We start from the raw sequence: 17,230 nt of genomic DNA, 5'->3' as shown, positions 1-17,230 counted from the left end.
AAGTCTTGCCTCGAATTGAGTTACTCGGCTCGAGCTTCGGGTGACTTGAGAGGGATTGGCGTCGTACAGAAATTAGATTGATTCCGGTGGAGTTAATTTAACTCGGGTGGTTAGATTACGGACGAATCTCCGAACCCGGCTAAGACAAACCCGTTACCGGGAAGCCGGGGGCACCTTATTGAAAGAGGTGCGTTTGACATTAGGCAAGGCAAGGCAGATTTATTTATATAGCGCATTTCACACACAAGGCAACTCAATGTGCTTTACATAAGAAGGATTAAAAAACAAAGAACATAGAGCATAAAAAAGGGGAAAAAATACAGAATATAATGCTTACAAAATCAAGAAAAATAGTCATGTCATCGGATTTGAGGCCGCATGTTTTGGACACTCTGGTGAAGAGAGGGGCGGAGCTATCAACTGATCACCACCTGGTGGTGGGTTGGCTCCGATGGTGGGGGAAGATGCCGGTCTGACCTGGCAGACCCAAACGCTCTGTGAGGGTCTGCTGGGAACATCCGGCAGAATCCCCTGTCAGGAAGAGCCTCAACTCCCACCTCCAGCAGAACTTTTCCCACGTCCCGGGGGAGGCGGGGGACATTGAATCCGAGTGGACCATGTTCCGTGCCTCCATTGTTGAGGCAGCCGACCGAAAATGTGGCCGTAAGGTCGTTGGTGCCTGTCGTGGTGGCAATCCCCGAACCCGCTGGTGGACACCGGCGGTAAAGGATGCCGTCAAGCTGAAGGAGTCCTATCGGGCCGTTTTGGCCTGCGGGACTCCGGAGGCAGCCGACAGGATGCCAAGCGGAACACGGCTTCGACGGTTGCTGAGGCAAAAACCTGGGCGTGGGAGGAGTTTGGTGAGGCCATGGAGAATGACTTCTGGACGGGTTCGAGGAAATTCTGGTCCACCATCCGGCGTCGCAGGAAGGGGAAGCAGTGCACCGTCAACACTGTTTACAGTGGAGATGGCGTGCTGCTGACCTCGACTCGGGACATCGTGAGTCGGTGGGGAGAATACTTTGAAGATCTCCTCAATTCCACCTACACACCTTCCATTGTGGAAGCAGGGCCTGGAGACTCTGAGGCGGACTCTCCAATCTCTGGGGTCGAAGTCACTGAGGTAGTTAAAAAACTCCTCGGTGGCAAGGCCCCGGGGGTGGATGAGATCCGCACGGAGTTCTTAAGGGCTGTGGATGTTGTGGGGCTGTCATGGCTGACTCTACAACATTGCGTGGAGATCGGGGATTGGCAGACTGGGGTGGTGGTTCTCCTCTTTAGGAAGGGGGACCGGAGGGTGTGTTCCAATTACAGGGGAATCACACTCCTCAGCCTCCCTGGTAAGGTCTATTCAGGGGTGCTGGAGAGGAGGGTCCATTGGGAGGTCGAACCTCGGATTCAGGAGGAGCAGTGTGGCTTTCGTCCTGGCCGTGGAACAGTGGACCAGCTCTACACGCTCGGCAGGATCCTCGAGGGTGCATGGAAGTTCTCCCAACCAGTCCACATGCGTTTTGTGGACTTGGAGAAGGCGTTCAACCGTGTCCCTCAGGAGGTTCTGTGGAGGGTGCTTTGGGAGTACGGGGTGCCGAGCCAACTGATAAGGGCGGTTCGGTCCCTGTATCACCGATGTCAGAGTTTGGTCCGCATTTCCGGCAGTAAGTCAGATTCGTTCCCAGTGAGGGTTGGACTCCGCCAAGGCTGCCCTGTTCATAATTTTTATCGATAGAATTTCTAGGCGCAGCTGAGACGTTGAGGGGGTCCAGTTTGGTGATCTCAGTATCGCGTCTCTGCTTTTTGCAGACGACGTGGTGCTGTTGGCTTCTTCAGGCCGTGATCTCCAGCTCTCACTGGAGCGGTTCGCAGCCGAGTGTGAAGCGGTCGGGATGAAGGTCAGCACCTCCAAATCCGAGTCTATGGTCCTTGGTCGGAAAAGGGTGGAATGCCCTCTCCGGATCAGGGATGAGATCCTGCCCCAAGTGGAGGAGTATCTTGGGGTCTTGTTCACGAGTGAGGGCAGGATGGAGCGCGAGATCGACAGGCGGATTGGTGCACCGTTGGCAGTAATGCGGACTCTGTACTGGTCCGTCGTGGTAAAGAGAGAGCTGAGCCGAAAGGCAAAGCTCTCGATTTACCGGTCGATCATACTCCGACCCTCACCTATGGTCACGAGCTATGGTTCGTGACCGAAAAAACGAGATCCAGGATACAAGCGGCCGAAATGAGTTTCCTCCGCAGGGTGTCCGGGCTCTCCCTTAGAAATAAGGTGAAAAGCTCTGTCATCGGGGAGAGACTCTGAGTAGAGCCGCTGCTCCTCCACGTGGAGAAGAGCCAGATGAGGTGGCACGGGCATCTCATCAGGATATCTCCTGGACACTTCCCTGGGGAGGTCTTCCGGGCATGTCCCACCGGTAGGAGACCCCGGGGACAACCCAGGACGTGCTGGAGAGACTATGTCTCTCAGCTGGCCTGGAAATGCCTTGGTATCTCCCGGGATAACCTGGATGAAGTGGCTGGGGAGGGGGAAGTCTGGGAGTCTCTCCTAAAGCTGCTGCCCCCGCGACCCGACCCCGGATAAGCGGAAGAAGATGGATGGAAAGATGGATGAAAAGAACGGTGGAGAGAGACGGAGATAAGAGAATTGAGAGTCACACGAAAGCTAAGACAAGGAAATATGACGAAGCGTACGTAGCGCTCGGCTTCAGTGTGACTACGATGGGAGACGAGGAAATACCGGTGTGTTTACTGTGCCTTACAATGTTGGCAGCGGACAGTATGAAGCCAAATAAATTAAGGCGGCACTTAAAGTCATTGCACCCCAATCACGCTGATAAGATGCTTGAGGTTTTTCAGCGAAAACGGGCTGAATATTGCCATCAATCATCCCACTTTGTGAATGCTACTTTTGTCAATCAGCAAGCACTGTAAGCATCATATAAAGCAGCGTACCAAATTGCTCAGTGCAAAAGAACACACACCATTGCAGAAGAGCTACTACCTGCAGCCGTGGATATGGTCTCCGTCATGCTGCCTCATTTTGATTGAAAAAACAGCACAAATTGTTTTATTCATTTTTGTTCTGTAGGTTAAAATATTTTTTATATTGTGCTACTGAGTTAATGTTGCTGATTACTTTGAATAGAATATTATTTATTGCTGTTATTTAATTTAATATCATGTGTTTATTATTATTTTATTGTATTTTTTTCAGCATAAAATGGCAGTTGGTCAAGAATGTCTATCGTTTCAATAATTATAATTAATTTTTTAATTTCAGGCAAAGTGGTGCACATTGAATCTGTTCTCTTACAGACTAAAAATACAATGTTATTAATAAAGTTATTTATTGTAAGTTGATCTTTCTTTTTTCTTTAATGTTAATAACATGGGGGGGCGTGAAATGTTTTCTTCTCCCTCAGGGGGCATCACAGGAAATGATTGAGATGCACTGCCCCAATGGATGAGAGCGTAACCTCCCTCCACCTTAATGATTATTGTTTGTGCCTATACAGTAATATCCCGCTATATCGTGTACATTTATCGTGGCTTCAGTACATTGCGGATTTCCCCCCAAAAAATAAAAAAATAAAAATAAAAATTTAGGAATTATGGTACGAAAGTTGCCTGCACGCCAGCAGAAGGAAGGGAGTGCCCACACAACTGCACTACGTACACTTGTACCTTGTTTTATTATTTTTAATAATAATAAAAGTTCTAAAAACATATTTACAATGTTGTACCTTGTTATAGAAAAATTGTTATAATAAAAAAGAGTTTTAAAAACATATTTACTTTATCATTTGTATCTAAAAGTTATAATAAAATACTTCTAAAAACATTTACAGAATGTATACTTCAGCTACATCTACATGTTGCGCACACACGCACACACACACACGCATACACACACACGTATTATATTTATACTATTTATACATTATTTTCTGTATGTCATTTATACTATTAATATAGTATTTACATGTTAGTTAATGTTCTAATGATAACATATGCACTTATATGGTTTAATATACATTTATTGATACAAAAAATGTATGTATGTTAAAAATGAGAGGATGACACTACTTCGTGGATTTTCACCTATCGCGGGTGGTCTAGGAGCCAATTATCCGCGATAAATAGGGATTACTGCATACCAAACAAGAGCTCAGAGTACCCACACTTTTGGAAGTCTTTGGAAGGTGTGCTGGATCCCATTCCAACTGGAGACTCCCTTGTTCTGTTTGGGAATTTTAATGCTCACGTGGGCAATCTGGAATTGTGATCTAAATGAGCTGGGATCTCCTATCTCTGGGGCTGAAGTTACCGAGGTGGTTAAAAACCTCCTTGATGGCAAAGCTGGTTCGCACGCCTCTATACATCACATGGACTTTGGGGACAGTGCCTCTGGATTGGTAAGAAGGGGTGATGGGCCCTCTTTTTAAGAAGGCAGACCGGAGGGTGCTGGCAACTACAGAGGTCGTCAGCCTTTCTGGTAAGGTCTATTCAGGGATGCTGGAGCCTGGATGGGTGGGTCCATCGGGAAGTCGAATATCAGATTCAGGGCGAGCACTGTGGGTTTTGTCCAGGGTGTGGAGCAGTGTATATATGTATACAGTTTATATATCTCTTAGGGATAGGACGAGACACAAACCCCACAACATCACGAGATTGAGTTCATGAGACGAAAGGGGATTTTTGAAACATTTCTAAAATTAATTTAAAAATATTTTGATATTGTATTTTGTATCAAATTTTTAAGCACATTTAATAAACTGCGCAAAACAAACATGAGACTCAGTTTCCATTTGTGATTAGTTTTGGGAGAGATATACATACATATATACACATACTATATATACGTATATATCTTTTGAAACTATGGTTTCTTTGTTTTTTCACAGATTTCTTATTACCTCATCTGAAGGTGTTATCAGATAGATGGCTTCCATGCTGGGCAGAGGCTCCCGCTGCTTGGTTATGTCCTCTACAACTGCAAAAAAGAACAATGTTTTAAGTATCAATCTATCATTAAAAATCTGACATGATGAATCTCGAATAGACAGACAGGCTCCACCTCCTCACCATAAGCATCTTCACTGATGCTTTGGCCAACATCTCCCAAAATGATCAGTCCACAGATCAATGTATTCCTTGGAAGCACCACATTCACTATTCTCTCAACAAATGATATCTAATAGCCTACTAATGTTTTGCCGCTCCTATATATTGCTGAGGCTGACACTTACCATGCATGTTTATGGGATGTGGACAAAACCCACGCGGGCTCGGGGAGAACATGCAAACACCACACAGGGAGGGGCGGAAGTGGAAATCGAACCCGCACCTTCCTAACGCTGAGGCGGACGTGATAACCAATGCTCCACAGAGCTGCCCTCCTCAGGCCACTGATTCATTATTTTACGACATTCCTGATGTTTTGTAATATTTTGAGATATTACTCTATCAATGTATGCACAAGTTTGTCGTTTGAGTTGACTTTATTGCGGTGACTCTTAACTGGTCTCCATGGCAGTTTACATTTTTTGCTGTCTCCCCAGACTCTTGTGCTACTGTATATGCATATCACTAGCACCCTCTACTAGTACTTAGCTGTATAGCACTTTATTCACTAGATCAGGGGTCTGCAACCTTTACTATCAAAAGAGCCATAAGACCCATTTTGCCCCCTCTTCTACCCAAAGAAAGTTATCGGGAGCCGCAAAGAATAACAGCGCTTGTAAACTTTTAAAAGTTTTCCTCTTTTATTTATTTTACCTGTCACAACCACTGAATATAACAACATAAATGCAATGTGCATTTGTAGGTGTACTTTGAAATAGATTAAACTTTGAACTGTAGGCCTATTTAAGTATTTCCTATATTTGTGTAAAAGTAAAATAATAGCCACGGCACTTTTATATGAATAAAACATTTGGCTGCAGCTTAGCAGTTTTAAAAGTAAACTACAAAATGCAATTTCTGGAGAAATTGCGTGTGAAGGCGAAGAAACTGAATAAATTCTTAGGGAATGCTGCACAATGATGTTGAAACGAGTTACTTGAGAAATGTAGAAATGAGAAGTGTAAAAAGAAATTTTGGAGTATTTGCCGTGAATTTCAAAATTGAATTGGAATAGATGATGAGAAAAATAAATGGACTTCGTTTTCCCTCGCCCGGACGCGGGTCACCGGGGCCCCCCTCTGGAGCCAGGCCTGGAGGCGGGGTTCGAAGGCGAGCGTCTGGTGGCCCAGCCGGGCACAGCCCGAAAAGGAAAAGTGGGTCCCCCTTCCCATGGGCTCACCACATGTGGGAGGGGCCAAAGGGGTCGGGTGCAGAGTGAGCTGGGCGGCGGCCAAAGGCAGGGATCTTGGCGGTCTGATCCCCGGCTGCAGAAGCTGGCTCTTGGGACATGGAATGTCACCTCTCTGGCTGGAAAGGAGCCCGAGCTGGTGTGCGAGGCAGAAAAATTCCGACTCGATATAGTCGGACTAGCCTCCACACACAGTTTGGGTTCCGGTACAAGCCCTCTCGAGAGGGGCTTGGACTCTCTTCCACTCTGGAGTTGCCCACGGTGAGAGGCGTCGAGCAGGTGTGGGTATACTTATTGACCCCAGGCTGGGCGCCTGCACATTGGGGTTCACCCCGGTGAACGAGAGGGTAGCCTCCCTCCGCCTTCGGGTGGGGGGACGGGTCCTGACTGTTGTTTGTGTCTATGCACCAAACGGCAGCTCAGAGTACCCACCATTCTTGGGGTCCCTGGAGGAAGTGCTGGAGAGCGCTCCTTCTGGGGACTCCATCGTTCTACTGGGTAACTTCAATGCTCACGTGGGCAATGACAGTGAGACCTGGAAGGGCGTGATTGGGAGGAACGGCCCCCCCGATCTGAACCCGAGCGGTGTTCTATTGTTGGACTTCTGTGCTCGACACGGATTTTCAATAATGAACACCATGTTCAAACATAAGGGTGTCCATGTGTGCACTTGGCACCAGGACACCCTAGGCCACAGTTCGATGATCGACTTTGTAGTCGTGTCATCGGATTTGCGGCCGCATGTTTTGGACACTCGGGTGAAGAGAGGGGCGGAGCTGTCAACTGATCACCACCTGGTGGTGGGTTGGCTCCGATGGTGGGGGAAGATGCCGGTCCGACCTGGCAGACCCAAACGCTCTGTGAGGGTCTGCTGGGAACGTCTGGCAGAATCTCCTGTCAGGAAGAGCTTCAACTCCCACCTCCGGCAGAGCTTTTCCCACGTCCCGGGGGAGGCGGGGGACATTGAGTCTGAGTGGACCATGTTCCGCGCCTCCATTGTTGAGGCGGCTGACCGGAGCTGTGGCCTAAGGTCGTTGGTGCCTGTCGTGGCGGCAATCCCCGAACCCGCTGGTGGACACCGGCGGTAAGGGATGCCGTCAAGCTGAAGAAGGAGTCCTATCGGGCCGTTTTGGCCTGCGGGACTCCGGAGGCAGCTGACAGGTACCGGATGGCCAAGCGGAACGCGGCTTCGGCGTTTGCTGATGCAAAAACCCGGGTGTGGGAGGAGTTTGGTGAGGCCATGGAGAATGACTTTCGGACGGCTTCGAGGAAATTCTGGTCCACCATCCGGCGTCTCAGGAGGGGGAAGCAGTGCAACGTCAACACTGTTTACAGTGGGGATGGCGTGCTGCTGACCTCGACTCGGGACGTCGTGAGTCGGTGGGGAGAATACTTCGAAGACCTCCTCAATTCCACCTACACGCCTTCCATTGAGGAAGCAGGGCCTGGAGACTCTGAGGCGGATTCTCCAATCTCTGGGGTCGAAGTCACTGAGGTAGTTAAAAAACTCCTCGGTGGCAAGGCCCCGGGGGTGGATGAGATCCGCCCGGAGTTCTTAAAGGCTCTGGATGTTGTGGGGCTGTCATGGCTGACACGCCTCTACAACGTTGCGTGGACATCGGGGACAGTGCCTCTGGATTGGCAGACTGGAGTGGTGGTTCCCCTCTTTAAGAAGGGGGACCGGAGGGTGTGTTCCAATTACAGGGGAATCACACTCCTCAGCCTCCCTGGTAAGGTCTATTCAGGGGTGCTGGAGAGGAGGGTCCATCGGGAGGTCGAACCTCGGATTCAGGAGGAGCAGTGTGGCTTTCGTCCTGGCCGTGGAACAGTGGACCAGCTCTACACCCTCGGCAGGATCCTCGAGGGTGCATGGGAGTTCGCCCAACCAGTCCACATGTGTTTTGTAGACTTGGAGCAGGCGTTCGACCGTGTCCCTCGGGAGGTTCTGTGGAGGGTGCTTCGGGAGTACGGGGTGCCGAGCCAACTGATAAGGGCGGTTCGGTCCCTGTATCACCGATGCCAGAGTCTGGTCCGCATTTCCGGCAGTAAGTTGGATTCGTTCCCAGTGAGGGTTGGACTCCGCCAAGGCTGCCCTTTGTCACCGATTCTGTTCATAATTTTTATGGACATAATTTCTAGGCGCAGCCGAGGCGTTGAGGGGGTCCGGTTTGGGGACCTCAGCATCGCGTCTCTGCTTTTTGCAGATGACGCGGTGCTGTTGGCTTCTTCAGGCCGTGATCTCCAGCTCTCGCTGGAACGGTTCGCAGCCGAGTGTGAAGCGGTCGGGATGAGGGTCAGCACCTCCAAATCCGAGTCTATGGTCCTTGATCGGAAAAGGGTGGAATGCCCTCTCCGGATCGGGGATGAGATCCTGCCCCAAGTGGAGGAGTTCAAGTATCTTGGAGTCTTGTTCACGAGTGAGGGGAGGATGGAGCGTGAGATCGACAGGCGGATCGGTGCAGCGTCGGCAGTAATGCGGACCCTGTACCGGTCCGTTGTGGTGAAGAGAGAGCTGAGCCAAAAGGCAAAGCTCTCAATTTACCGGTCGATTTACGCTCCTACCCTCACCTATGGTCACGAGCTATGGGTCGTAAAGAACGAGATCTCGGATACAAGCGGCCGAAATGAGTTTTCTCCGCAGGATGTCCGGGCTCTCCCTTAGAGATAGGGTGAGAAGCTCGGTCATCCGGGAGAGACTCGGAGTAGAGTCGCTACTCCTCCACGTTGAGAGGAGCCAGATGAGGTGGCTCGGGCATCTTATCAGGATGCCTCCTGGACGCCTCCCTGGGGAGGTGTTCCGGGCATGTCCCACCGGTAGGAGACCCCGGAGACGACCCAGGACGCGCTGGAGAGACTATGTCTCTCAGCTGGCCTGGGAACGCCTTGGGATCCCCCGGGATGAGCTGGATGAAGTGGCTGGGGAGAGGGAAGTCTGGGAGTTCCTCCTAAAGCTGCTGCCCCCGCGACCCGACCCCGGATAAGCGGAAGAAGATGGATGGATGGATGGATGGATGGATGGATGGATGGATGGATGGATGGATGGATGGATGGATGGATGGATGGATGGATGGATGGATGGATGTTTATTATGAAAAATATTGCAGCCAGTGTCATGTGAGTGTGTGTAATGGTGAGACGCCCAATGTGACACATGTAAAATTCGAACCCACTCAGGGAAATGGCTCGTGTTGAAACTGCCATTAAGAATGAATGGGGAATTATAAGTCACAAATTTGCTAATTACACCAAAACGGTAAATGTTATGAACAAAAAAAATGGTAGCAAGCATGCCATGAATTTTTGGAATGTGTGAAAGTTTGAACGGGATGAATCGGTTGAAGCATGTAGGACTAGTTAGGTGTAAGGGAACGGACAGTACAGCCAAGTGCGTAGCGACAGACTTTATAGTGGAAGGGGATGATGGTAACAGCTAGTGCTGGAGCGGCGATCGGGCTGGAGAGGACAAGCGATTCTGCGGGATTTCCAATAGTCAAGCGAGTCAGTATCTCAGGGACTGATGAGCAAAGAGGGATCAAGGGACAGACTGACACTCAGGTCTGCGCTGGCGGCGCTGATATAGCGCTGTCCATGAGCCCGTGGCAGGTGACGGCGATTCCACTGACAGGGGGGCGTGGTCCTGTCGCCGGTGGCACCAGCACGTGACAGAACCCCACCCACAAGGGACGGCTCCCGACGTCCCCAGGAACCAAAAACAAAAAAAAAAAGGAAGGCAATACCCCGGGTGACCAGGTGGGGGGGTCAGCACACCGCCGAAACGTCCGACACCTCGCCAGACGCAGGATCGACGGACGCGGGAGCAGAAGACCCCGGTACCGGCGGACAAGACCTCCCCGGACCCTCACCCCTGGTCCCCTCGTCCCTCCTCGGGCGCCCGCGCCGAGGACCCGGTTGGTCCGGATGGCAGCGATGGAACTCCGTGATGAGCGAACGGTCGAGTATCCAGCGGCTCGGAACCCAGGAGCGGTGCGCGTCGTCATAACCCTCCCAATCCACGAGGTATTGGAGGCCACGACCGCGCCGCCGCGATCAGAGCAGGGAGCGGACAGCGTAAGCCGGGCCCCCATCAACGAGCTGGGGCGGCGGCGGCGGAGCGGGCGCCGGCGCCAACGCGCTCTCATGGATGGGCCGCACACGGGACACGTGGAACGTGGGGTGAACCTTCATGGACTCTGGAAGGAGAAGACGGACTGCGGCCGGGCCAATCACCTTCTGAATAGGGAACAGTCCAACAAAGCGGGGCGCCAGTTTGCGGGATCCTGCTTGCAGCGGCAAATCCCGCGTCGAGAGCCACACACGCTGCCCCACTCTGTACTCCGGAGCCGGTGTCCGGTGCTTGTTCGCCTGGCGGGCGTAGCCTGAAACAGAGCGGAGAAGAGTGACCCGGCCCCTCGCCCAGGCACGATGACAACGGCGGACACAAGCCTGGGCCGACGGGCACGCCGCACCACGCTCCTGGTGGGCGAACAAGGGTGGCTGGTACCCGAAGACGCAGTGGAAAGGCGAAAGTCCCGTAGCCGAGCTGGGGAGGGAATTGTGAGCGTACTCTACCCAGGGAAGCTGTTGGACCCACCCGCGCTGGTCCCCGGCGGCCATGCATCGGAGAGACCTGCCCAGTTCCTGGTTCAGGCGCTCCGCTTGACCGTTGGACTGAGGGTGAAACCCCGAGGAGAGGCTGGCCGTGGCGCCGAGGAGTCAGCAGAACTCCGTCCAGAAGGTGGAAGCGAATTGAGGTCCTCGGTCTGACACGATGTCTTGTGGGAGACCGTGGTGACGAAACACCTCCCGCACCATGATGGACGCCGTCTGCTTTGCAGATGGGAGCTTAGGCAGAGGGATGAAATGCGTCATCTTGCTAAAACGGTCCACCACCGTGAGGACCACCGTGTTTCCCTCTAAGGGGGGGGGAGGCCCGTGACAAAGTCGATTGACAGGTGAGACCAGGGACGCTGGGGAACCGGCAAGGGTTGAAGCAGCCCGGCCGGAGGACGAGTAGACGTCTTGTAGCGGTTATGAATTGAGCAGGCTCTGACGTAATCGCTGGTGTCCACTTGCCAGGTGGGCCACCAGAAACGCTGTGCCACCGCGTACCTCGTGCGTGCCGCGCCGGGATGACAGGCCAGGCGTGAGTCGTGCGCCCATTGCAGCACGGACGACCGCAGGCCTTCAGGGACGAACAGGCGGCCCTCCGGGCAGTTGCTGGGGCCGGGTTGATCGCGTGATGCGGCTTCCACTTGGCGTTCGATCTCCCATGTAAGAGCCGCCACCCGAACCGAGCTCGGGAGGATAGTGGGAGGCGGACCCTGTCCCTCCTCCCCCCCAGGAAACAAACGCGACAGGGCGTCCGCCTTCGCGTTATGGGAACCTGGTCTATATTCTCAGATGGAACACTTTCATAACTTCCGGCTTCCGGGTTGTTCTGACAGATTGTCGCTCTTCGGACACAAAGTATGGCAGCGGACCAAGAGGTATGTACGGCTTCGTGCACCAACTGCACCCTTCTCTTAGAGAGGTTGTCTCTGCTAGAGGGACGTGTCCGCCAGTTAGAGCAGAATAGTGCGATAACAGTAGTTGCGGCGGACACAGACGCGGGCTGTAGTCAGCCCGCTAGCCCGGTTAGCATTAGCCCCAAGCGGCTTGCTAATCGCGATGAGCCAGGTAAGACGCATAGCCGTCCAAAGTCATCTCGGTCTACTGGCCCTCGCACTTTGGTCATAGGCGACTCCATTACCCGCAACATTACGCTTAAAAATCCAGCCACGGTAATGTGTATTCCTGGGGGCAGAGCACCCGACATAGAAGCTAATCTTAGGGAGCTGACTCGCAATAGGCTTAGTCAACAGCGTAGTTCCAACAACACTAGCTACTCGGACATAGTAATACACGTCGGCTCCAATGATGTTAGGATGAGACAATCAGAGATCACAAAAAAAAACATAGCGAGGACTTGTGATCTTGCCAGAAAGATGAGTCGTCATCGAGTATTTGTCTCTGGCCCCCTGCCTGGGAGAGGCACTGATGAGAGGTTTAGTAGATTAGTCTCCCTTAATCGATGGATGGCTGGGTTCTGTAAAAAGCAGGGACTGTATTTTATAGATAACTGGTCATCCTTCTGGGGCCGCCCCGACCTGCTGAGGAAGGACGGCCTTCACCCTAACCGTGAAGGCGCCTTCACTCTTTCTAGGAATATAGATTACTGTCTGAGCCACTCATGACAGGTCACTCTAGAGCAGGCCAGGGCACAGGTGATTAGACCACCTGTGAGGATGGGTTTGGAGTCTTTTAAGTTAAAGTTAACTAGCGCTAGGCTAGACTTTCAGCATACACATAGCTCCTCGTGTAGACTAGAGCGCGACAGTTTAAATAGTGCTGCAGTACACATAAACACACTTTCTACTGGGGTAGTAGACAAATCCAATCACTCCGTCCCGACCGGTCTTGCTGATGAAACGGTGCCTGTTTTAGATAACTTCACATGTGTAACAAATATTCATCATCAAATTCCCACGGTCGTTTCATCCCACCGCCCTAATAAACTTTTGAGAGGTGATATTAGGCCTAGAGAACACAATTTTACTCGCATCCCGTTTAAAAATTCTTCGATAGATACGCACCCTGATCAACCGATTACACTTAAATTCGGTTTTATGAATATTAGATCACTTCATACAAAAGCAGTTCTCGTTAATGACCTTATCACGGAACATAATCTAAGCGTTTTTGGTCTTTGCGAGACCTGGTTAAAACCTAATGAACTGCTGCCACTTAACGCCTCCAAATTTTTTGAGCTCGCATGTGGCTCGTCCTCGAAAAAAGGGTGGGGGTGTCACCCTCATCTCAAATTCTGAGCTTAGATTTAGGCCTCGCTCAATTCACGTATTTAAAACATTTGAAGTTCTCATTGTGCGATCCACTGCGTTACTGTCATTTTATCTTGTTGTTATTTACCGCCCACCCGGGGCTTACTCTGGCTTCCTGGATGAATTTTCAGAAGTTGTGGCTGATCTAGTGACAAATGCAGATAATATAGTTATCATGGGTGATTTCAACATCCACATGAATTCACCGTCAGAACCACTGACTTCGGCATTTCAAACTTTAATCGATACGTTTGGTTTTACGCAAGCTGTACAGGCAGCAACGCATAAGAATGGAAATACCTTAGATCTGGAATTATCCCGGGGACTAGCAACCTCAAATATAGCAGTACTGCCATACACTACTGTTCTGTCTGATCATTTCTTAATAAAATTTGAAATTTTAGTTCCTTGTCAAAGACAAGAGAGCAATCAGAATTATAGCAGCCGTAATTTTAGTAAGTTACTGTCGCCGGCAACCGCCATGTTTCCCGCATGCAGTGGCTCTATCGATAATCTTACAAATGAATTCAATGCGACATTATTAAAAGCCATCGACTCTGTGGCACCGCTACGTCCGAAAACTCGCCGTAGATGGCCAACTCCGTGGTTCACAGATGAAACACGTACGTTTAAACAATTATGTAGAAAGCATGAGCGCAGATGGCGTTTAACCAAACTTGAGGTTTTCCATCAGGCATGGAAGGACAGCCTGCTGAAATATAATGATGCGCTTATTTTAGCAAAAACTCGTTATTTTTTGCAAGTCATTAATCTTAATAAAAACAATCCTAAATACCTATTTGATACAGTGGCAAAGCTAACTCTGCGCCAGCCGACCCCCGATAGCTCCTTCCACTCAGCTGACGAGTTTATGAAATTTTTTGCTCAAAAGATTGAGTCCATTAGGGACGAGATCAAGAATACCATGCCAATCGCTCCGCCGGTTACTAGCGCTGGGGATCATGCAATAACCCTCTCAAATTTTAAAAGCGTGTCCCTTGAAATGCTTACAAAATTGGTTAGTACGGCTAAACAAACAACATGTTTACTCGACCCGCTTCGAGCCAAACTACTTAAAGAATTATTTCCAATTTTAGGACCGTCCGTCTTAAATATAATCAATCTGTCTGTTTCCTCTGGGATAGTGCCAATAGCCTTTAAAACCGCTATTATTAAACCACTACTTAAGCGAGCAAATCTTGACCCGGACTGTCTCAGTAATTATAGGCCAGTTTCAAACTTCCCATTCATAGCAAAACTTCTCGAAAAAGTAGTAGCGCAGCAGCTTATTGATTACATGGTCGCTAATAATCGATATGAATCTTTTCAGTCTGGTTTTAGAGCTAATCATTCTACGGAGACAGCACTTGCTAAAGTGACTAATGATCTCCTCATAGCTATAGATTCAAATACGTCGTCTGTATTGTTACTACTTGATCTTAGTGCTGCCTTTGACACTGTAGACTTCGATATTTTATTAGGGCGTCTTAAAAGTTGTGTTGGTATCTCAGGGTCAGCACTAAGCTGGTTCAATTCCTATCTATCAGGCAGGAGGCACCGAGTGGTCCATGGTAATACGTCCTCTGAGCTTTATAATGTTACGTGTGGTGTCCCACAGGGATCGGTACTCGGACCGATTTTATTTAATATTTATATGATTCCGCTTGGGGACATAATATGTAAATATAATATTAGCTTTCAATGCTACGCGGATGACACCCAATTATATATGCCGTTATCGATGACAGATCCACAGGACTGTTGTAATTTCGAGGTGTGTTTAATAATAATAATAATTACAATAATAAAGTAGAATAACAATGTGTGAAGGCCTTCGCCTTCACACAATAATAAAGTAGAATAACAATGTGTGAAGGCCTTCGCCTTCACACAACTAAAATTGCAATTTCTGGAGAAATTGCGTGTGAAGGCGAAGACCTTCGCACTATTGTTATTCTACTTTTTTCAAAATGAAAAAAACAAAAAATGAAAAAGGGAAATTAATGATGATAAATGATGATGAATAAAGTAAATGGGTAAAATGATGTGTTAAAATGATAAGCAGGAAAAATAAAAAGGGAAATAAATGATGATAAATGATGATAAATAAAATAAATGGGAAAAATAAGTGGGAAAATAAAAGGAAATAAATAATGATAAATGATGATAAATAAAATAAATGGGAAAAATGATAAGTGGGAAAAATAAAAAGGGAAATAAATGATGATAAATGATGAATAAAATAAATGGGAAAAATGATAAGTGGGAAAAATAAAAAGGGAAATAATGAGAAATAAAATGAATGGGAAAAATGATAAATGGGAAAAATAAAAAGGGAAATGAATGATGATGAAGATAAATGGGAAAAATTATAAAGAAAAATAAAAAGGGAAATAAATAATGATAAAGATAAATAGGAAAAGAGTCTTCACCTTCACACTAATAATAATAAAGGACAGCATTAACAATAGTGTGAAGGTCTTCACCTTCACACTAATAATAATAATAATAAAGTACAGCAATAACAATCGTGTGAAGGTCTTCACCTTCACACTAATAATAAAGGACAGGAATAACAATAGTGTGAAGGTCTTCACCTTCACACTAATAATAATAATAAACTACAGCAATAACAATCGTGTGAAGGTCTTCACCTTCACACTAATAATAAAGGACAGCAATAAGATTAGTGTGAAGGTCTTCACCTTCACACTAATAATAAAGGACAGGAATAACAATAGTGTGAAGGTCTTCACCTTCACACTAATAATAAAGGACAGGAATAACAATAGTGTGAAGGTCTTCATCTTCACACTAATAAAGGACAGCAATAACAATAGTGTGAAGGTCTTCACCTTCACACTAATAATAAAAGACAGCAATAACAAGGTCTTCACCGTCACTCTAATAATAATAATGATAATAAAGGACAGCAATAACAATAGTGTGAAGGTCTTCACCTTCACACTAATAATAATAATAATAAAGGACAGGAATAACAATAGTGTGAAGGTCTTCACCTTCACACTAATAATAAAGGACAGCGATAACAATAGTGTGAAGGTCTTCACCTAAACACTACTACTACTACTACTACTACTACTACTACTACTAATAATAATAATAATAATAATAATAATAATAATAATAATAATAATAATAATAAAGGAGGGCGGCTCGGTGGCGCACTGGGTAGCACGTCCGCCTCACAGCTAGGAGGGTGCGGGTTCGATTCCACCTCCGGCCCTCCCTGTGTGGAGTTTGCATGTTCTCCCCGGGCCCGTGTGGGTTTTCTCCGGGCACTCCGGTTTCCTCCCACATTCCAAAAACATGCTTGGTAGGCCGATTGAAGACTCCAAATTGTCCCTACGTGTGAGTGTGAGTGCGATTGGTTGTCTGTCTCTGTGTGCCCTGCGATTGGCTGGCAACCAGTTCAGGGTGTCCCCCGCCTACTGCCCGATGACGGCTGGGATAGGCTCCAGCACGCCCGCGACCCCCGTGGGGACTAAGCGGTTCAGAAAATGGATGGATGGATAATAAAGGACAGGAATAACAATAGTGTGAAGGTCCTCACCTTCACACTAATAATAGTAATAAAAGACAGGAATAACAATAGTGTGAAGGTCTCCACCTTCACTCTAATAATAATAATAACAAAGGACAGCAATAACAATAGTGTGAGGGTCTTCACCTTCACACTAATAAAGTGAATGGAGTAGAATAACATAGTATGCATGAAGGCCATCGCCTTCACACAATAATAATAATAATAATAATAATAGTATTATTATTAGAGAATGGAGTAGAATAACATATGTGTGAAGGCCATCGCCTTCACACAATAAAGTGAATGGTGTAGAATAACATATGTGTGAAGGCCATCGCCTTCACACAATAATAATAATAATATAGAATGGTGTAGAATAACATATGTGTGAAGGCCATCGCCTTCACACAATAATAATAATATTAATAAAGAATGGTGTAGAATAAAATATTTGTGAAGGGCATGGCCTTCACACAATAATAATACCGTAATTTTTGG

At 48.1% G+C, this 17,230-nt stretch overlaps 1 protein-coding gene across 8 annotated transcripts in view; it reads right to left on the bottom strand.

Annotated features, from left to right (window-relative positions):
- LOC125994747 (syntaxin-binding protein 1) overlaps positions 1–17,230 on the bottom strand; it is a 135,161-nt gene that overhangs the window by 101,794 nt on the left and 16,137 nt on the right. For 2 of the 8 annotated variants that reach the window (XR_011086579.1, XR_011086580.1), the window contains exons 1-2: positions 10,535–16,323; positions 4,911–4,987 (exon numbers count right to left, since the gene is read on the bottom strand). Coding sequence is in view for 6 of the 8 variants with exons in the window: in XM_049764235.2 (XP_049620192.2) it covers positions 4,911–4,987; positions 10,535–10,925 (468 nt within the window). In the remaining 2 variants the exon portion in view is untranslated. Of the gene's footprint in view, positions 1–4,910; positions 4,988–5,079; positions 6,273–10,534; positions 16,330–17,230 lie in introns of those variants that run through there. The other 6 variants (XM_049764237.2, XM_049764236.2, XM_049764235.2 and 3 more) reach the window with 5 other exon arrangements.

This window comes from Syngnathus scovelli, chromosome 3, assembly GCF_024217435.2.
Source record: "Syngnathus scovelli strain Florida chromosome 3, RoL_Ssco_1.2, whole genome shotgun sequence".
Taxonomy (NCBI): Eukaryota; Metazoa; Chordata; class Actinopteri; order Syngnathiformes; family Syngnathidae; genus Syngnathus; species Syngnathus scovelli.
This window is presented reverse-complemented; position numbering and strand designations above follow the sequence as displayed.